Genomic DNA, 19,536 nt, shown 5'->3' on the forward strand with positions numbered 1-19,536 from the left:
CCTGTATGTCTCTACATACTTGTTTAAATTTACATAAAATAACCTCGGATCTTAGTTTATTGGATTGAGTAAATGCTTATAAAATAACACTTATTTTATTAATAACAATATGTTTATACAAAGTTTACAAACTACGAGACTACTAGGAGATTTAGGACACCATTCCCAACAATTTCGTAGGTTTTGTTATAGATTTCTATATGAAGATCTATGTTTCTAGCCTAGAAATTTTTTTCGTTCTTCATGGGTTTTGTTATAGATCTCTATATGAGGATCTATGTTTCTAGCCTAGAAGGTTCTTGGTTTCACTCTTCGTGGGTTTCTGTTTCAGCTTAGAAATTCTTCATGTTTTGGTTCTTCGTGGGTTTTTTATTCTATCCCAAATCTACTTATTTTATTCAGAAGTTTTCTTCTCAAGTTGTTCGTCATTCTACCATCTTGAGTTTGAGGTAGGGTATTAAAGGAAAATTAGGGTTCAGGGCTAATTATTTTTTTTTCATTATGGTATTTCCTAATTATGTATTTTTCTTTAGTGGTTTCTTTGAGGTCTATTTATTCTCCTATGTAAAACATCATTATATACTCTGATCTATTCAATAATATATAAATTTAACAATGTAATGTTGTTTAACCAACAGGCAAAGGAACAATTATAAATGTGTAGAACTATACATGTAAATTCTCAAAGAATCTGACATATATGCAAACATATAGAGATAAAAGACAAACGTAGCCATGGAATGAAAATGGAGAGAAATCAGCATCATGAAAGAACATTGAATGCTTGAGCTCCCCGAGCAACTTTAATAAAGACATCCTCCAATGTTGTGTCAGCAAGCCCCCAAGCAAAGACTGTGAACCTACTCTTTGCATTCTCCACTGCTTGAAACACATCGCCTATTCGGACCTCATGTTTCGGCAGTTCGAACTTCTGAGTTCCTGAGATGTGGTAGATCTTGCTAGCACCGGGAGAGAGATTCTTCACCATGTTCTCGACGTCAACATCGTGATTCGCAGATGTAGTCATTGTGAATACATAAGATCCTCCATATCTACCTTTGAGCTGTAAAATGCAATTTAAATATTGTCATGAAATTGGCAAATAAAGAAAGTGAGAAAACGTAAACAGTAAAGATCGACACATAGATATCCATGCTTCACTTCACTAACAGTGTGTTAGCTTCATCCACGGACAAAGAGAGATTAATTTATTACTAGAGAGAAATATAAATATATATATATATAGATTGCAAAATCGTTGGTATAGTAGAGGGTTTATATAAAGCACGACCCTCTAAACCCTAGGGCCAGATAATAGATTCAAGACATTTCAACAAGTATATATGTGAAAAGTCATTCATAAAATGAAAAGCCAATCTCATATTGGTTTGAGAACTTTCTGGAGCTTTGGGGCAAAATAATTCAAGTACCTCTTTAGGATTTCCTATACACTGCAAGCTACCGTCGACAAAGATTCCTAATCGGTCACAAAGGACTTCGGCCTCCTCCATGGAATGTGCTGATAATAGAGGAAAATGAGCTTGATCGATATAATTATTTAAAGGAAGATTGACGATAAATTGAGTTTCATTGAAAGAGAGAGAAGAGAGGTACTAGTAAGAATTATAGCTCGATCTCGCTTAGCGCGCTTCACAACATTCCATAAACTGTTTCTTGAAGCTGGATCAAGACCAGTGCTCGGCTCGTCCATGTAAACAACCTTGATAAAATAGAAATGAGTTTGGTATTAGGACTAACAAATGAAATACAAATGTTTTCAAAAGATTAGACAAATTAGATAACAGGAACAAGAACTTACTTTGGGGTCTCCAATTAGTGAAATAGCAACACTAAGCCTCCTCTTCATACCCCCACTGTACTTCCCAGCTTGTTTGTCTGCAATTCCTCCATGGTATAGATTGACACCCTTTAAAGATTCTTCCACTGCCTGTGGCAGTAAGATAAAGTTAAGAACAATCATCAAGAAGCTTTATTGAAGATCCTCTTGATCTTTTAACTGAGGACCACTTCGAAATAAGGGTGTTCGTCTCTTACTTCAGTTAGCGTGGAACCACGTAGATTCTTCAATCTTCCATAGAAGAGTAAGTGCTCTCTTCCTGTGAGTTGTTCCCATAGCAGGCTACATAATTGAACAAAAAGAATAAGTACTTCTAAAGTTGAATCCTGAGACAAATATGCAGATCACATGAGATATCGAGCTTACTCATGCTGTGGACATACCCCCATGCTGGTATATATCCTATCCATATCGTGCTGGATATCCATACCTTGGACGTAAGCTGTGCCAGCACTTGGTTTTGTGAGGCCAATCATCTACATTAATCCAAGCTATAATAAGTACAAAAAAATGTGTGATATGAAGAACTTAGATGAACTTGATAATTGTAGATAAAACAGAGAAGTGTTTTGTGATCACTTGAAGATTTAATCTTACCATACTGATAAATGAGGTCTTTCCTGCACCATTCGGACCGAGCATGCCGAAGCATTCCCCTCGAGGAACAGCAAGAGATAACCCTTTAACAGCAAACTTCTCAGGATTTCCATCTCTTCCTGGATAGACCTTTTTGAGGTTGTCACACACAATGGCGTGACTCGCATCTGGTTCAAGTAATAACTGTTCGACCTTCTCCCTCTATGGAAACAACAGATTGCTTTTGTTAATGTTATCAACCAACTATTATTCATCAAAATCAAATCATGTATAAGAGTTGAGCAGATGATTAATTGGAGCAACTAGATCAACATGTTAGTCTTTGACCTTATGATTGTAATTCGAAACTGACTTAATTTATCAATTCCCGCCAAGGAATTGCTGTTTTACCTCTTGAACGACATCAGGCTGTTCCATCTGAACAAATACTTTAGATCCTTGCTTCCGCAAACTTGGCAACCGAAAAGATGCGGCAGCCTTTTTCCGAAACCTTCTCAAGAAAAACAGAGGACTTTTCCCACCACCAGAGGATGAAATTTGATCTACATAATATGCAACTAAAAATACCAAGAACCACTCCACAACCATGATAATCATGACATCTCGCATCCCGTTAAATTCGTCACTCAGGTTCCCCCAACGCATTCCATCAGTCCCCATAAAGTTTCCATTGAAGGAATACTGTGCAAACTCGTATAATCCACGATACAGAGCAAAGCCAGGGAATAACTCCAATACTATAATCCAGGCATCTACATGGCAGACAATGAGTTTATGATAAGTTTATAGAACTGGCAGACAGGAAGCAAGTGTTTTAACAAGATGTTCAATCAAAATATTGACCAATAACCATCACAAATTCAGCTTACTTGGAAATGATGGGTCTTCAAGGAAAAACTGAAAAAGGAAGCCGCCTAACAGCCCCGTTCCGAATACGAGTATGTAACCAATGACTGTATGATATTTAATGCAGTAAGTATACTTTCCTTGATAATTATTCAGGTAAAGTAAATATGTATTAGCCATCACAGGATTGAAGTGTATACCTGCAGTAGTCTTGACATTTGAAAACCATGCTGCAGTTAGAAAAGCCAAAGAAATTTGCAAGTTTATATAGAGGAAAAAAAACACAAATTGGATGCTGTAGTCGTTCAATGTAAAAAATTTCAACCCTGCAAGAATATCAAAATATTAAGCAGATAGAAAATCGGCAATAAAATAATACTCTAAAGAGTAGATAAAGGACAAAAATGTAACCTATAACTGAGCCAAATATCACAAAACATAGCATGTAGATGGCAGATATTGTAAGGAAATATGCATAAGAGATCAACCAATAAGGCCCATCACCAAGGCCATGCATTTTCATCATGATTCTCAGCTTCTGTTGTTTCTCATAAACCAGAGATGTCAACACAACCTAGATCATCAAACAGGCATAGTCATCATAAAGAATTGAAAGACATAGAAACATATTTTATTAAGGACATTTGTAAAATCTAAGTATTAAAGGGTGGTGGTTAAAACAATTCTATTAAGGACATGTATCTCAAGTCGCCTCAAACAGAATACAAATAATCTTACAGGGAAAAGCTGCAGAACGACCCAAGTAAAGAAAAGAGTGCCAAGCAAAGAAGACAGATCGAGCCTGAGCTTTGATGCCGGCTTCGGCATTTCTTTGACGAACTCAAAAAGAATTTCTGTACCTGGTCCTTGCAAAAGTTTGAGGAAGGCATTGGTTGCCTGTAAAACAATCACAAGAACTTGTGTTACTTATCATACGAAATCAACCTTAATCAATTGTGAAAGAATTTGAAGATCAAGATAGGTGACAAAAGTTGACAGGTATATCTGAAACTCATGGATGAAATGCCAAGAAATATAAATTTATGACAGTTGAACAATCATGATAAAGATCCCAGATTTAGTGACACAAAATTCTAGGTTCTAATTTTAAACTAAAACCAAACGAGAAAAAAACGACCATAAATATGATATAGATAAGGAAGGGAAATTGTAGACTGGCCCTACCAGATTCACCGAGCGTGGAATACGCAATAATGCAGGAGGAAGATTTCCAGAGTCATTTTTAAAACTTGAATTGTACCAAACGCTCACATTAAAGTTATTTGCATTTGAGTTTAAGAAATCAAAGCCTGTAAAAAGAATAAAACTGTGATTTCTAACATAACAACCAAAGGGGGGAAAAATGAAGCTACTATATCAATGCCCCAATAGGTAACAAGTAAATCAACCTGCAAGGATTTCATTAATCTTCCCCTCTGAATTTCCTTTATGAAATCCCTTATACAGCTCATCATTGACCTCGGAAGCATTGTTGCGCCACAAATGTAAGCCTTGAACACATCTAACCTCTACACTCAAAAAAGGGAACATTCAATACATAGGACTATATCATTAGCACTTCCTTTTCTTCTTCATTTTATCTTTTATATGTCTGCACGTGTCTATGTGAATTTCTCCATAATTATAGTGATTGTTTGGAGTGATAAGTGCGTCTAGTTATGAGCATTATGCATTGGCTTTGAATCCAGTCTTCTTTAAGTTCTGTTTTTGCCTACAACCTGATCAAACCATGAGAGAAAATTTAGAAATATATCTAAAATGATGAGACAAAAACTCTTACCTTGAGGTTTTTCAACTGATAATACAGAAACAGGAACAGTCAGAGAAGAGTTTCTTGTGCACTGAAGTTGCACATTATACAAAGGTTGGTTTGAAGCAAAAGCTGGCTCTAGAAAATTGTTATTTTCAGTCATCGAGCTCGAGCCCTGGGAATTTGAAAAAAACTAAAAGGTTGAGCTTGAGAAGTTCAAGATCGTATAAAGAGAAGGAAAATAATTAACCACTTACCACCACATTAAAAGCTATACTATCCGAAACATTGTTGGAATTCAGATTGAATGAATTTGTGAACATGCTTCCAGCCAGAACTAGCCAAACAAACAGAGTAAATTTGAGTATCCATGAAGAAATGAATAAGATCAACGACGAATTCAACTGCATACACAAAAGAGAGGTACATGAACATACTTTCTCCAAGAGATTGATTAGTTCCAGTGAATAGAACAGTTGCAGGACAGGTCCCCATTTGCCTGCACGACTCGTCTGGTAAGTCTAGAAATGGATTAAAATTGGTTCTAACAGCGCGAAACTCGGGAGCTGGCATTTGCAACAAAGGAGGCCATTCGGGTGGGCTTTCAATTGGACAACTTGATGCTTGTTCTAAAGTTGAAAATTGAACTCCACAAACTTCCTCACAGCGACCATCTCCATTAGTATCAATACAAGCACAACCACATCTGTATCTGGGCTTGTCCAATTCATTGTCGATCAATGATTGAATGAGTACAAGCAACAAACACAAGAGGAATGGGAACAAAATGAGCCGAACATTCGTCATCATGTTGCGTTTCTAAAGAGCAAAAAAAGGGGGGAAATTAGTCCCAAAAAAAATATACAAAAGTTACTTAGCTGAACCCCCATCATATAAAAATTGAAGCTTGGCAATCTCAGGAATTGAGTTAAACCCAGAAAAATATCAACAAATTCAAACTTAGATTAAAGGGCATGAAAATGAAATCCCACATCACAGAATCTAAGTTCAATGGCTTTCATAAAGAAATCAAGAACAGAAATGAGGTAAAGAGATATTAGAAAGACCTGATAAGTCAAGTTCTTTCTGAGCAGAGCATTAGCTTGAGTCCAGAAACTGGCTGGACCAACAGAATGATCCGCCATTGTTACCCAAAAAAGCAAGGAACTTCAGCAACAAAATACACAAAGCTCTCGTCTTTCTAACAATTTAACCCAATTTCAAACTTCCCAGATGAATAAAACTAAAAACCACAGCTTTTTTTAAAAAATTTCTTTTTTCCTTTTTCTTTTATTTTAGTCTCCGTCTTCTTGCAACTCTGTTTCGCTAGTTCTCTTTCAGACAGCAGAAACGGCCTTCCCTTATATGCCTTTTCCGTGGTCAAAGGTATAACTCAAATGACTATAATACCCCCACTCTTCATATGATTCTCGAAAATGGTATTATCCGGCGGCCTAGACTTTGTAGCTTTCCCACGCTCTACCGAAACTACCCTTTGGTGGGGATTAACAAGGTATCCCTGACGCGTCTCGGATCGAATGTAGTATGAAAACTATAAATATATATAAATAAATACTGAAACTTCTACGTGGACTGCCGGGATATTTTGCTTATTTTGGAATAATTAGGTTATTGAATTTGATTAGTCGTATATAAATATTAATTTAAAATAAATTAGTTTATTGAATCTGATTAGTCATTATGAATATTCAATTAAAATGGAAGAAGATTGGATATATAGGGAATATGTAGATAAAAATGTCATTCTAAACTAGTTTTTCACTGGAAAATAATCCATCATATTCATAAATTCACTTTATAGTGTAACTGTTCCTATTGAGGAGTGGATTTTGGCCTAACAGAATAAAGGTCAGATTCAATATAATATAAGATAATGTAAATTACCGTTGAGAAGTGGGTTTGAAGATCACACCTTTAAACAAGGATATGATTAAAGTAACAGACCATGTGTAATACATCTTGATTGAAGCAATTGAAAATAGCTACACAAATTGTTAGAAAATTACAACATGAAAAAAATTCGAAGCAACAACCCAGAAGATCTCTACAAAATTGCAAAAAGTACCAGATAAATTTTACCATAATGATATGCTTAAATTCAATAATCACTCTACATACATATCAAGTTATTGAATGAGGTATCACGAACGATTTACAAAGGAATACTTGCAAAGTATTTTGGAAGCAATACAGATATTTTCAATTATTCGGATGCAAGATCTTATGAAACTAGCTAAAGAATCACAAAAGGAGACCAAACCATTTACAAAAGAGAAAACTCATTGTGAGAAACCTAATTGGGGCTCAAGCAATTCAAAATATTTGGTGAAAACTTGGGAGCTGGCCACCTTACAATCAATTAACCAAAATAAAAGTCCAAAATCTAGAGACACCTTGAGTCAGACTAAAGAAATGTGTTGAAGTTCGTTGTAGAAGACAGACAAGTTAACTCCGCTTAAGTGCAGAAAGATAAAAACCAAGGAACTGATTAGATACAATGATGATCTAATAAACACTCTCAATTAGGCTTGTCAAATAGGGATTGCCCAAAATTTATAGGAAAAGCCAAGTTCAAGTATCCATGCCTCTCAAGATAGGATGGGCACGGTACCAATATTTGCCCGCTCAATGCTTCTTAAGTTGTGGTGGATGTATCTCACAAATATACCTAAATCTTCAAAAAGAAAAGGAGGGTGTAGATCGATGGACATTCCATGCATGGCCAAATATCCAAAAATGATCTTGGAGGAGCCAAGTTCGATATGGTTATACCATTCGTGCGATAAAGTTGGTACACTATATAATGAGAAGATCAAGACAACTAAAAATGCAACAAAGTTTAGAGCAATACTCCTAAGTTTGCACCAATGCACACAACCTAGCAGGTAGACGGTCCACAAAACCAAATTATTTAGGAGCAGGGGTGGATTTATTATGGACCAAGGAGGGGCTCAAGCCCCTGTCAACTTTATGCTCTTTATATATATATATATACATATATATATATAGTTGACATAATATTAAAACCACTAGCTAGTTTAGTGGTAAATTTGCCTTCTAGCCCCTTTTAGATTTAGGTTCAAGTTCAACTCATTAAATTCATATTTTTACTAAATTGTATAAAGGTCCCTATCAACAAAATTTCTGGATTTACCACTACTTAGGAATAGGAGCTAATGTTGAGGAATGGATTTATATTTTGGCTTAACAGAATAAAAGCATAATGAAGATAATATGAGATTTGATCTTAGGATACAATCATTCAGAAATAGACCATCATATCTCTATATAAGGTAATCAAACTTCTGACTTCTCTATTCTACAGTTCTCATATCGACTTTGGCATCATAATCTTTTTTCTTTGTTTTGCATGTCTTCTCTCCTCTAAATTACAAATTTATCGTCATTGTCACTTAGAAGTCTGGTATTTTTTTTTTTTTTTTTGCTAAAATTTGACAACAAAAAAAAAGATATTGTATCGAAATTTGAGCAGATTTAAATTTTATACTATTTCCTATTATAATATAAATGATCATTTTGGACAAATATGATGGATGTCTAAATTAGACTAATAGTACGTTAGTTTGATTTAAGATATTTATACAATAATAAAAAATGACAAATAAAATAAAATATGAGTCAAATAAAATGAAAACTTCGTTGGGAGACGATAGCATTTTAGAGCTAGGACTGGTTCCAATTGTACTGAAAATTCGTGATGATAGAAAAATGAAATAAAATAAATTAAAATTAAAGAGGTGAGCACATAAGGTTGAAAACATGATTTAGCTTATTTATTTATTTTAGAATGAAAACATGAATTATTACTTTAAATAAGTTAATAATCAAATCGTTTACTGGATGAAAGCAAATTTAGCAATATAAATGGTGGATTTAGTCAAACACCATGGTCCATGATCCAACGTCATTATATTTAATCATACAAACAATAACCTAATTAATTAAATATCATCATGGACTACTTGTCAATGTCTTTTATAAATTCCACTTGTTTATATTCAATATTCTAATAAGTAAATTAATTCCTATTGTTTTGGGATAAACCCCGGTAAAACAGTCTTATAAACCCATAATTTTTAAATAAGAAATAAGAAAAACATTTTGATCTTTATTATTATTTTACTTCTAATAAATATATTTTACTTCTAATATATATACATACATACATATGTGTGTGTATATTTATTAATTTCATAGATTAGAATCTATATTTTAAAACTTTAATTAAAAAAAATTAATATTTTTTGATAACCCATATGCTAAAATAAAATAAAAAATAAAAAAATCTAAAATGTTTGGTGTAGTTTGATAATGATATCATTTTTAGTTGTCTTTTTTAAAATTGTTCTCTTTCATGTTTCTAATTATGGTTTTCACATTTTTAAAGAAAAAGTGTACTCTTAGTCAAATTTTAAAAATAAGAATAAATTTTAAAAAATAATATTTATAAGTTTGATTTTTTAAAAATAAAAAAAATAGAATCAAATCGTTATCCAAATTCATAATTGCTTTAGTTCACTCACGAGTTTGGTTGGCAATATTTCACTTCCAAGTATGCAAATGGGACATTGGCATTTTATTACTTGGCTATCATTTTTTAGCAAATAAATCCAGTGAGATTTGAATCCTCACCACTTGATTTGAGGTATTTATATTCATAAATTTCGGTTGATTATATATATATATATATATACATATTATAATCGACTCATTTTTCTATATTTGAAAATAACTCTAAATTTAATTTATATACTTTTACTTATATCATAAAATATAATTCCACGCAAAATAATATTCAAATGTTTTTCTTAATAACGTGGAGTTAATATATACAATTCAAACACATGTTACCTAAACCTTTAAGTAGCCAACGCATAAAGTTATGACTAAAGTATACAAAATGTCCCCAAATTTTGTATTTTGTGTTAAAAAAAATACTCTTAAATTTTTTTAAGTGTAAAAAATGTCCTTATGTTTAGAAAAATATCTTTATCATTAGTTTTAGATGGAAACCGTTAGTATTTTATATCCAAAATATCCACAAACTTTTAAAAGTTTCAAAAATACCCTTAAACTTAAAATAAGTTTAAAAAAAGAAAAAATCATTACTGTTATATGAACATGAATAATTGATACCGTCTCACTTCTCTATCCATCTCTTCTTCAATACTCTCCTTACTCTCTTTGTTAACTGTTTGACTTTTGTTTATCTAAAAAGTAATAAATAAATAAAAATGCATACTTCATTTAAGGTAAATGAGCTATAACAAGAATAAAGAGAATAATGAAAGCATCAAGATATTTTAAGACTTAAATGTTGATTGCATATTAATAGTCAAATAAATTTTTCATACTGTTTATCACTTGGTAGTTATAAGGGAGATAATTTTGATTTTGTAATTTTGTAAGAGTTTATGTTTTAACTTATCAGTTTAGTTTTTATTTTGGTTGTTATGATGTAAGAATTGGAAACACATGAGAATAATGAGAGTATCTATATGAAAAATGATGATATTTATATAACTTTATTTTAAAATTGGTTCTTTTCAAATTCAAGAAAACTTCAAACAAATTGATCATCATACTAACGGTCGGAACATTTTTAAACTTTTATTTACAAAAATTAGACTTACTTTTGCAATGAGGTATTAATAATTTTTGTTTATATACTAACGGTGAGAGTATTTTTGAATTCCTTTTTTAAAATTTTAATTGTATTTTTGAAACTTTTGAAAGTTATGAAATATTTTTTAAACAAAACTTTAACAATTTTCATCTAAAACTAACTAAGAGTATTTTTTTAAAACTTTTTTAAAAAGTTTATAGTATTTTTGAAACTTTTGAAACTTATGAAAATAGTTTAGGGAAATTCTTATCCATAGAAAAAACTCAAAAATATTTATACTTTATAGCAAAAGTTCTAAAAGCGTTTTGTATTTTTAAAACTTTTTATTATAAAGTCTAAATATTTTTAGATATTTTTTATTTTTAAAAGACCCCTATATTTTATACAAAATAAAAAGTTTATGGATATTTTTTTTATAATTTAGCCTAGAGTTATTTATTTTAGTTTTGGCTGGAATCAGTCTAAACTAAAAAGTCAAAAGTTAAACTAAAATACAAACAAGTAGTGAAGCATAGAAACTAAAATGTCAATTTAATTAGCTAACCAATAATTAAACCACATTATGTTTGTATCTTTAAACTTAGTAGGTAAGTATAAAATAAAATAATTAATACGAAGATAAGTCAATGAATAAGATATCGATTATCATTTAAAAAATAAATAAATAAATAAAATATCTTTTAATTAATAGATTTTTTATTTAATTTTCATTTGATTTTTAGGTTTCATAATATTGTTTAATAGTCTTTAGGTTTTGAGTTTAGTTTTAATTTAATTCTCAAGTTTCAAAATATGTTTCAATTTTACTTTTGAAATTTGAGTTTTGTTTCAATTTAGTTCCTAGATCTTAAGTTCTTACATAATTTTAAACTCGTTTTTTACATTAAATACTACTTTTCAATTATGGACATCAATGAATATTAATTAATTTAGAATAATCGTGTAATAAAATTTTAAATCTAACTTTAATGGCAATGAAAAATAATACTTATTTAATTACAATTATTTTAAATTAATTAATAAATATTAACATTAAAGACTAAAAGAGTATTTGGTACAATCAAATTTTAAAGTGTAAATATTCTTAAAATCTAGAAACTAAATTGAAACCAAATTAAACTCAAAATTTAATGATAGAACCTATTATATTTTTGGCAAATATCAATTTATACCCCAATTTTGAAGATTGTATCAATTTAAACTCTAAACTAAGAAGTATATCAATTTAAACCTTAAACTTTGGGGACTTTGGGGGTTGTATAATTTAAACCATGAATTTTGGGATTTGTATAAATTTAAACCCCAAACTAACAATTCTATCAATTTAAACCCTGAACTTTCCTAAATGTATCGACTTAAACACTAAACTTTCATAAATATATCAATTTAAACTTTGAACATTCATTAATGTATCCAAATAAAACATAATAGAAGATTTAAGTTGATATAATTATAAAATTTCAGAATTTAAATTGATACAATTATTAATTTGAAGTTTAAATGGATACGAGCTCAAAAATTCAAAATTTAAAATTTAAATTGATATTTACCCTAACAATCTAAATTCAACCACTTCATACCGCGAACTCTTGTCATAGCGTGGTTGACATTTATTTATTATTTATTATTTTTCTTCAAAATAGCGTCGTTGACATTAATATAAATGAGAATGCCAATAAGAACAACGCGGGAAATTCATGTAGCCAATCGCACAACGGAAACTAGAAATTTCTCCGAATTTGGATACTGATTAGATACTGATTCCAAATTCGTACCACAGATGTTTGGAGGCAATGATATGAAAGGATATAACCAGTTTTTTCATGGTCATCGTTGATGATTCAAATTTCAATCACATTTCTCTAAGGAAAGTATTACTGTATTAATTTTCTTTTTATATACTTTAATTGTAGACATGGAAGGGGCAAAAGCGGAATTGAGCAATAGTTGAATAGAAGCTTCAACGGAATTTTGTCAACTTATTTCCAGGAAGATTCCTTCTTTGGTCAAAATTTGATATTTCCAAAAATGTGTAAAATTAGACAAAAAAGAATTTTCCTCTACGGGCCAAAAAAATAAATAAATAAATAAGAAAAAGAAAAAAAGAAAACCAATGGCACATTTCGTAAATAAAATGAATGCCAGGACCAATTTTGAAACCCAATCATCGCCTCCGTCAACCTTTTATATAACCCGAACCGTTTTATAACTGAATTTCAGCGGCTTCCTTGATTCGATACTTGTAATATACAAATCCAAAGCAAACAAAGAGAGCTTGAACAAAAGGGAAGACCAAAAATTTTGAAGAATCATGGAATTAAGAAGCGGATTTCCGCTTCTTCTTCAGCAATACCGAGCGTTGTTCAAGAAGAATCTCTTACTTTCATGGCGGAGCAAGAGGGCTACATTTCTCCAGCTATTTTCTTCACTCTTTTTCATCTTCCTCATTTTCTGTATTCAGAAAGCCATTGAGGCTCGCTTTAGCACCTCTACTGCTCTGAACGATGTTCGCAATCCTGAACTTCAGGCTAACCCTTCAATTCCACCTTGTGAGGACAAGTACTACATAAAGCTTCCTTGTTATGACTTTGTGTATAGTGGAAGTTCGAGCCCCAAGGTTCGCAGCATTGTCGGCGCTATCATGGCCAATAATCCCGGCCGACGAATTCCTCCGAGTAAGGTTTGTGTTTGAAATTTCGAGTTCTTATAATCACTCTTGACTTAGCCTACGGTTATCGATGATCAATTGGGTTTTTAATTTGCGAGTTGTCTTTCGGGATCTTTGCTTGACTACGTTGGGTAGTTTGGACGCCTAGGGGTTAATGAAAATTGGGGGTTTCGGGAATACCCTGATTTTAAACCTTATAAAATGAGAAGAAGACTTACAGTTTATCTCATGATGCCCTGCTTCCTTATTGGAAGTAGAATTATCTTAATAATTATAAATATAAACTGTCATGGTGTTTCGGTTAGCTGAAATTGGCGCTGGGATTATGAATGAGAGACGATCTTTTAGCTTATTTTAATTATACATTTGTTTGATGTATTGTAGAGAATCAGCGAGATTTGAAACTTTCTAACTCAATGTCATATGGTTTTTTCCAGCATCTGAAAATAGTTATACTATCTGCAGTAAATGGGAATTCTCACAAAGAGAATTAACATTTTGATTGACTTTTTATACATGGCCAAATGATAGGTTCTATCTTTTGGTACACCTGCTGAAGTTGATAAATGGCTTTTTAACAACCCTATGACTTGCCCTGGTGCCTTGCATTTCACTGAAAGAAATGGGACTGTGATTAGTTATGGTATACAAACTAATTCTACTGCTGTGGCAAGGAGAGGCCACTATGAAGACCCCACTTTTAAATTTCAAATTCCGCTCCAGATAGCTGCAGAACGTGAAATTGCACGATCTTTGATTGGGGGTAATGAGCTTAAATCAATGCTTGATTTACAAAATCCATGTATTTCTGAAATTTATACATCACTTCCTTAGAATAATAATCTGACTAACATCTCTCTGTTTTTTTCTATTCAGTTCCCAACTTTAGCTGGGTTGTCAACTTCATGGAATTTGCACACCCTCCAGTGGACAATTTCTCTGCAGTGAATACTGTTGGGCCAACATTCTTCCTAGCCATTGCTATGTTTGGTTTTGTACTTCAAATTAGTTCCTTGATCACAGAAAAAGAACTCAAACTTCGCCAGGTCTGTATTCTGGAGTATTTATTATCATTTACCATATCCTTAATTCTCTCTTAGAATCTAACAACACCTTTCCCTCTCAACTTATATCCAGGCAATGACGATGATGGGTCTGTATGATACTGCATATTGGCTATCATGGCTCACATGGGAAGGAATTACCACACTCATTGCATCTCTTTTCACTGTTCTATTTGGAATGATGTTTCAGTTTGACTTTTTCTCTAAAAACAACTTTGCGGTCGTGTTTCTTGTCTTCTTTCTCTTCCAACTCAATATGGTACGGTTTTGCAGTGGTTCTTTGTCCTTGAATTCATTCTTCTTTTTCTAACCTTACGTCTTTTTACCACAAAATTAATCATTTATAACCTCTTCCATTACTCCTTATGTTAGGTTGGATTTGCTTTTATGTTATCAGCCTTTATAAGCAAGTCGTCTTCATCCACTACTGTGGGATTCTTTATATTTATTGTTGGATTTCTCACTCAGGTAATGATGCATTTGCACAAATTCTATGTAACTACTAAATAACTTCAGTACTTCATGATGGCTGATCATATTTTTCCGTACAGCTTGTCACTGCATTTGGATTTCCTTATTCAACTGACTTCTCAAAATTTTTTCAAGTCATCTGGTCCTTGTTCCCGCCTAATCTTCTTGCTAAAGCTCTTTCTTTGCTCTCCGATGCCACTTCCACCCCAGGAGATCCGGGAATCAGTTGGAGTAGACGCACAGAGTGTGCTCCAAATGATACTGAGTGTGTCATAACTATAGTATGTTATCAATTTATTGCTGAATTAATTGACTAGGCCATGCACTAGACATAACAAGACCTCGACTTTGACCTTCTTTTTTTTTTTTCTAATTTCTTATTCTGGCAGAATGATATTTATTTATGGCTTGTGGGGACATTCTTCTTATGGTTTTTCTTGGCCATCTACCTCGACAACATCATCCCAAATGTCGCTGGTGTGAGAAAGTCAGCATTTTACTTTTTGAGGCCTGGATATTGGACAGGAAAAGGAGGAAGTAAAGTTGAAGGTAGTCAAATTTGGAAAGCACAAATTATCTACTCATGGCTTTCTCCTTGAGTTCAAATATGTTTTAAGTTTTAACTAGAAATTTTGTTTCCATAGAGGGTGGAATCTGTAGTTGCTTGGGTTCACTTCCAGTGTTGGAGCCTATTACTCCAGATGATGAAGATGTTCTTGAAGAGGAAAACACGGTAAAACAACAACTTTCAGATGGAATAATGGATCCAAATGTTGCGGTTCAAATATGTGGCCTGGCAAAGACATATCCTGGAGCTTGGAAGGTCAACCGTTGCTGCTGTAAATGCAAGAAAACCTCTCCTTACCATGCTGTCAGGGTAAATAACTCTTACAACTTTTTGGTTGACTCAGAAGACTAAACAAGAAACAATGAAACATAACTTTCCAGACATAAGAAAGCATCATCATATAATCTTTTGCAAGATGTATTTATATTCTTTTGCTTCTGGTTTGAAATTTATGACGCGGTTGCAGTAACACATAAATTTCTATTTCCACATGCATCAGCAGATGAACATGAAACTTATAGTGCCCCGTTGGAATGTCTCAATAATATACTACTGAAAATAAATTTCAGGGCTTGTGGGTGAACTTTGCTAAGGATCAACTGTTTTGTCTTCTTGGACCAAATGGTGCTGGGAAAACCACAGCAATCAATTGTTTGACAGGGATAACACCAGTGACTGGTGGAGATGGTAATGTGATCTCAATTAAAGTCTATTTATTGGAAATAATATCACTGGATTGAAGCGAACTTTTTACCGAGTCATATACTACTTAACAGCATTAATATATGGATATTCTGTTCGTGACTCTGTTGGCATGGAAAACATTCGGAGAATTATTGGTGTCTGTCCCCAGGTGATTTATCTTGCAAAATTTCTCAATGTTTTCCTACAAATTCTCTCTCTGAACAAATTTATGTTTGTTTGAATTTTGTGCATGTCACAGTTTGATATACTGTGGGATGTCTTGTCTGGACAAGAACACCTCCATCTTTTTGCAACAATAAAAGGCCTACCACCATCTTCAATAAAATCGGTACGCAATTACCTAAACAAGTTCTGCTATATCAGATCAATGATACTTTACAGCTACATGCATAAATTTAGAGATGTGTTTTAGTATTCTTATCTAAGGATGGATGTGCATTTAATCAAATAGATTGCTGAGAAGTCATTGGAAGAAGTAAGACTCACTCAGTCTGCAAAGACAAGAGCAGGGAGTTACAGCGGAGGAATGAAACGTCGATTAAGTGTTGCCATAGCTCTTATTGGTGATCCAAAGTTGGTCATCTTAGATGAACCGGTATGCAAACTGGAATATCATTAACCATGGAGATAACTGTGATGTTTGCAGGAACTAAAAAACTTTCTAAACTTTAATGCAGACAACTGGGATGGATCCAATAACAAGGAGGCACGTATGGGATATCATTGAGGGTGCAAAGAGAGGACGTGCCATTCTTTTAACAACACATTCTATGGAAGAAGCTGACATCTTAAGTGACCGCATTGGAATCATGGCAAAGGGAAGGCTCCGTTGCATTGGAACCTCAATCAGGTTGAAGTCGAGATTTGGTGCTGGCTTTGTCGCAAATGTTAGTTTTGCCAATGGCAACGGTGGACAGACCCCGCCTCCTAATGGGGTACTGAATACCCCTGCCCACCATGAAGAAATTAAGCAGTTCTTCAAATCTGTATGTTCAGAAACCAAACTGGTCTTAAATTTCTCTTATATATATGTTTAATTTTTAGCTGAAATCCTGCCATTGCCGTGATGATAGCGCTTGGATATTCTACCCAAGGAAGAGCACAAATCTTTTCTAACTTACATCATCCCTCATGACAGAGAAAAGCTTCTGACGGTAATCATTCTGACTTCTACTCTCTGAAAAATTATTTATTTATTTATTTTTAGGATTTTGTGAATTAAGTTTGTTAGTTGTTACCCTGTTTCAATCACATTGCTTACAATTTATGATGGTGGATCAGAAATTCTTTGATGAACTTGAGGAGAGAAAGGGAGAGCTTGGAATTTCGGATGTCCAACTCAGTCTTACTACCCTTGAAGAAGTTTTCTTGAACATTGCAAAACAGGCAGAGTTGGAAAGTGCTGCAGCTGATGGAGCTATGGTGTCACTGACTCTAACAACATCTGGCCACACTGTTGAGGTAAAACCAAAGTCTAACAGGAAAAACTAGGGCTTGTTTTGATTGGTTCTGTCAATGCCTTTGCCTTTTAGAAACATTATTTGAACTGCTTTTCCAAAGTAAATGGCTGCCTCTTCTTTCCTGATGCATTCAAAACTATGACATTACAGATACCAGTAGGAGCAAGATTTGTGGGAATTCCAGGGACAGAGACCGCTGAGAATCCAAGCGGGATAATGGTAGAAGTTTACTGGGAACAAGATGATTCAGGTACTCTATGCATATCCGGTCACTCTGACGAAATGCCAGTGCCCCCTAACATACAGCCGCTGGCTTCCCTGAGATCCCTCTCTTTGAGATCAACTTCACAAAGACGTCGTTTTGGGCAGGGAGGCCCAGTTCATGGAATTGTGTATGACCCTGAACAAGTTGCTCGTTACAATTCTCGCTGAATCTACTGCTCTTTCTCCTGCTTCCTCTCTCAAATATTTTCCAAATTTATGTATCATAACTGAATGTTTAGTTTTGATGTAGAAATTTTTTGAGCTCGATTCATTAGAGCTGTATCATCCACGACTATTTTCACTGAAATTTACTGTATGAATAAATATCATTCACTGTATCATTTCATAGATAATATATATATTTTGTTCAAATACCATTTTGCTGTTTATGCTTTGAGTTTTGTTTCATGTACTTTCTTTAATTAACGTCTACATTGATCTCTATACCTTTTAGAAGTAATGGTGTTTATCTCTATGCACAATATTCTAATACAAATTCAACACTAAAATGGATTAAAATGGATAAAAGTTAAGTATAGTGAAAATAATGAACAAAAGCTAATACAAGGGCAAAATAGTATTTATACGAAGGCATCAATTGGGTTGGAGGCATAACCATCCGATAGTAGGGGTAGTGGCGGAGCCAGAAATTTTATACAGGGGACACTATATGCAAAAAAATATCTATAAATAAATGTAAAAAAGTATTTATTGTTGAAGTTAATGTCTTAAATCAAGTGTATCTTGTAGTTTGTAAAAACAAATTATATAGCTAATAAAATAAGAGGTATTTTATTAATGTTTATACTACATTAATGCAATTCAATAAACTAAGATCCAAGGTTATTTTATGATTTAAGGAGTTAGATGTATAAAACAATATTTTTACCTAGCAATTTGTGAAGGATTGATTCACTATTGATTGGTTATATCCGTGGACACAAAAATAAATCTACCGTGCGAAGAGTGCAGCCATCGGTCCTTAGTGGAGGGACCGGTAGCTAATGAAAATTGATTAATTTAGTTAAAGAGTTTAATTAATTAATCTTATATCATTGGAGCTTCTAAGATTAATTTAATATGATTAATTATAGATGTGATCTATAATTTAGAGAGAAAAAGATTTGAATAAGATTCAAATATTAAAGAGTGTATGCATATAAATATGTGGTAATTATATGTTGATTAATTCTATATTAAATATGATTTAATATAGTCGTTTAATTGATTGATTAATTAATTAATTTTTTAGAAGTAGAAATAAATAAACATGTGATGTTTATTTTATATAATATATATATATATATATATATATATATATATATATTATATATTATAATATATATATATATATATATAATTGGATTTAATATATATGGTTATTTAATTATTGGAGTAATTAATTAAATAAAAGTTATTTAATTAAATTAGAACTAGAGTAGAAATAGGAAAGATTATGAGAAGAGGGTAAATAGGTCTTCATGACCCATGTTTGTAACATATTTGAATTGAGAATTTTGAATCCTAGTCTCCTACTACTTCTCTCAAAATCTCTCTTCTTTTTTCTACTACTTCTTCATCTTCCAAGTCTTGAAG

At 32.7% G+C, this 19,536-nt stretch overlaps 2 protein-coding genes across 2 annotated transcripts; one reads left to right on the forward strand and one right to left on the reverse strand.

Annotated features, from left to right (window-relative positions):
* Positions 1 to 590: 590 nt before the first annotated feature.
* On the reverse strand, positions 591 to 6,420 carry LOC120070612 (ABC transporter A family member 7-like). Its single transcript, XM_039022428.1, has 18 exons — positions 6,140 to 6,420; positions 5,510 to 5,891; positions 5,330 to 5,409; positions 5,103 to 5,247; positions 4,711 to 4,830; positions 4,487 to 4,611; positions 4,040 to 4,198; positions 3,713 to 3,875; positions 3,502 to 3,627; positions 3,325 to 3,408; positions 2,846 to 3,207; positions 2,456 to 2,656; positions 2,225 to 2,334; positions 2,056 to 2,140; positions 1,820 to 1,948; positions 1,615 to 1,720; positions 1,431 to 1,519; positions 591 to 1,063 (listed from the first exon to the last, which is right to left on the reverse strand). Exons 1-18 carry the CDS (start codon positions 6,215 to 6,217, stop codon positions 764 to 766), a joined length of 2,844 nt encoding a protein of 947 aa, XP_038878356.1. The 5' UTR covers positions 6,218 to 6,420; the 3' UTR covers positions 591 to 763.
* Positions 6,421 to 12,966: 6,546 nt separating this feature from the next.
* LOC120070579 (ABC transporter A family member 2) lies at positions 12,967 to 18,312 on the forward strand. The gene is made up of 16 exons (XM_039022371.1): positions 12,967 to 13,420; positions 13,940 to 14,171; positions 14,285 to 14,454; positions 14,546 to 14,731; positions 14,845 to 14,940; positions 15,024 to 15,224; positions 15,333 to 15,492; positions 15,588 to 15,820; positions 16,081 to 16,198; positions 16,288 to 16,364; positions 16,455 to 16,544; positions 16,668 to 16,811; positions 16,894 to 17,202; positions 17,290 to 17,370; positions 17,498 to 17,677; positions 17,827 to 18,312. The coding sequence occupies exons 1-16, from the start codon at positions 13,052 to 13,054 to the stop codon at positions 18,106 to 18,108; spliced, it is 2,928 nt and encodes a 975-aa protein (XP_038878299.1). The 5' UTR covers positions 12,967 to 13,051; the 3' UTR covers positions 18,109 to 18,312.
* Positions 18,313 to 19,536: the final 1,224 nt, after the last annotated feature.

Source organism: Benincasa hispida, chromosome 2 (assembly GCF_009727055.1).
Source record: "Benincasa hispida cultivar B227 chromosome 2, ASM972705v1, whole genome shotgun sequence".
Taxonomy (NCBI): Eukaryota; Viridiplantae; Streptophyta; class Magnoliopsida; order Cucurbitales; family Cucurbitaceae; genus Benincasa; species Benincasa hispida.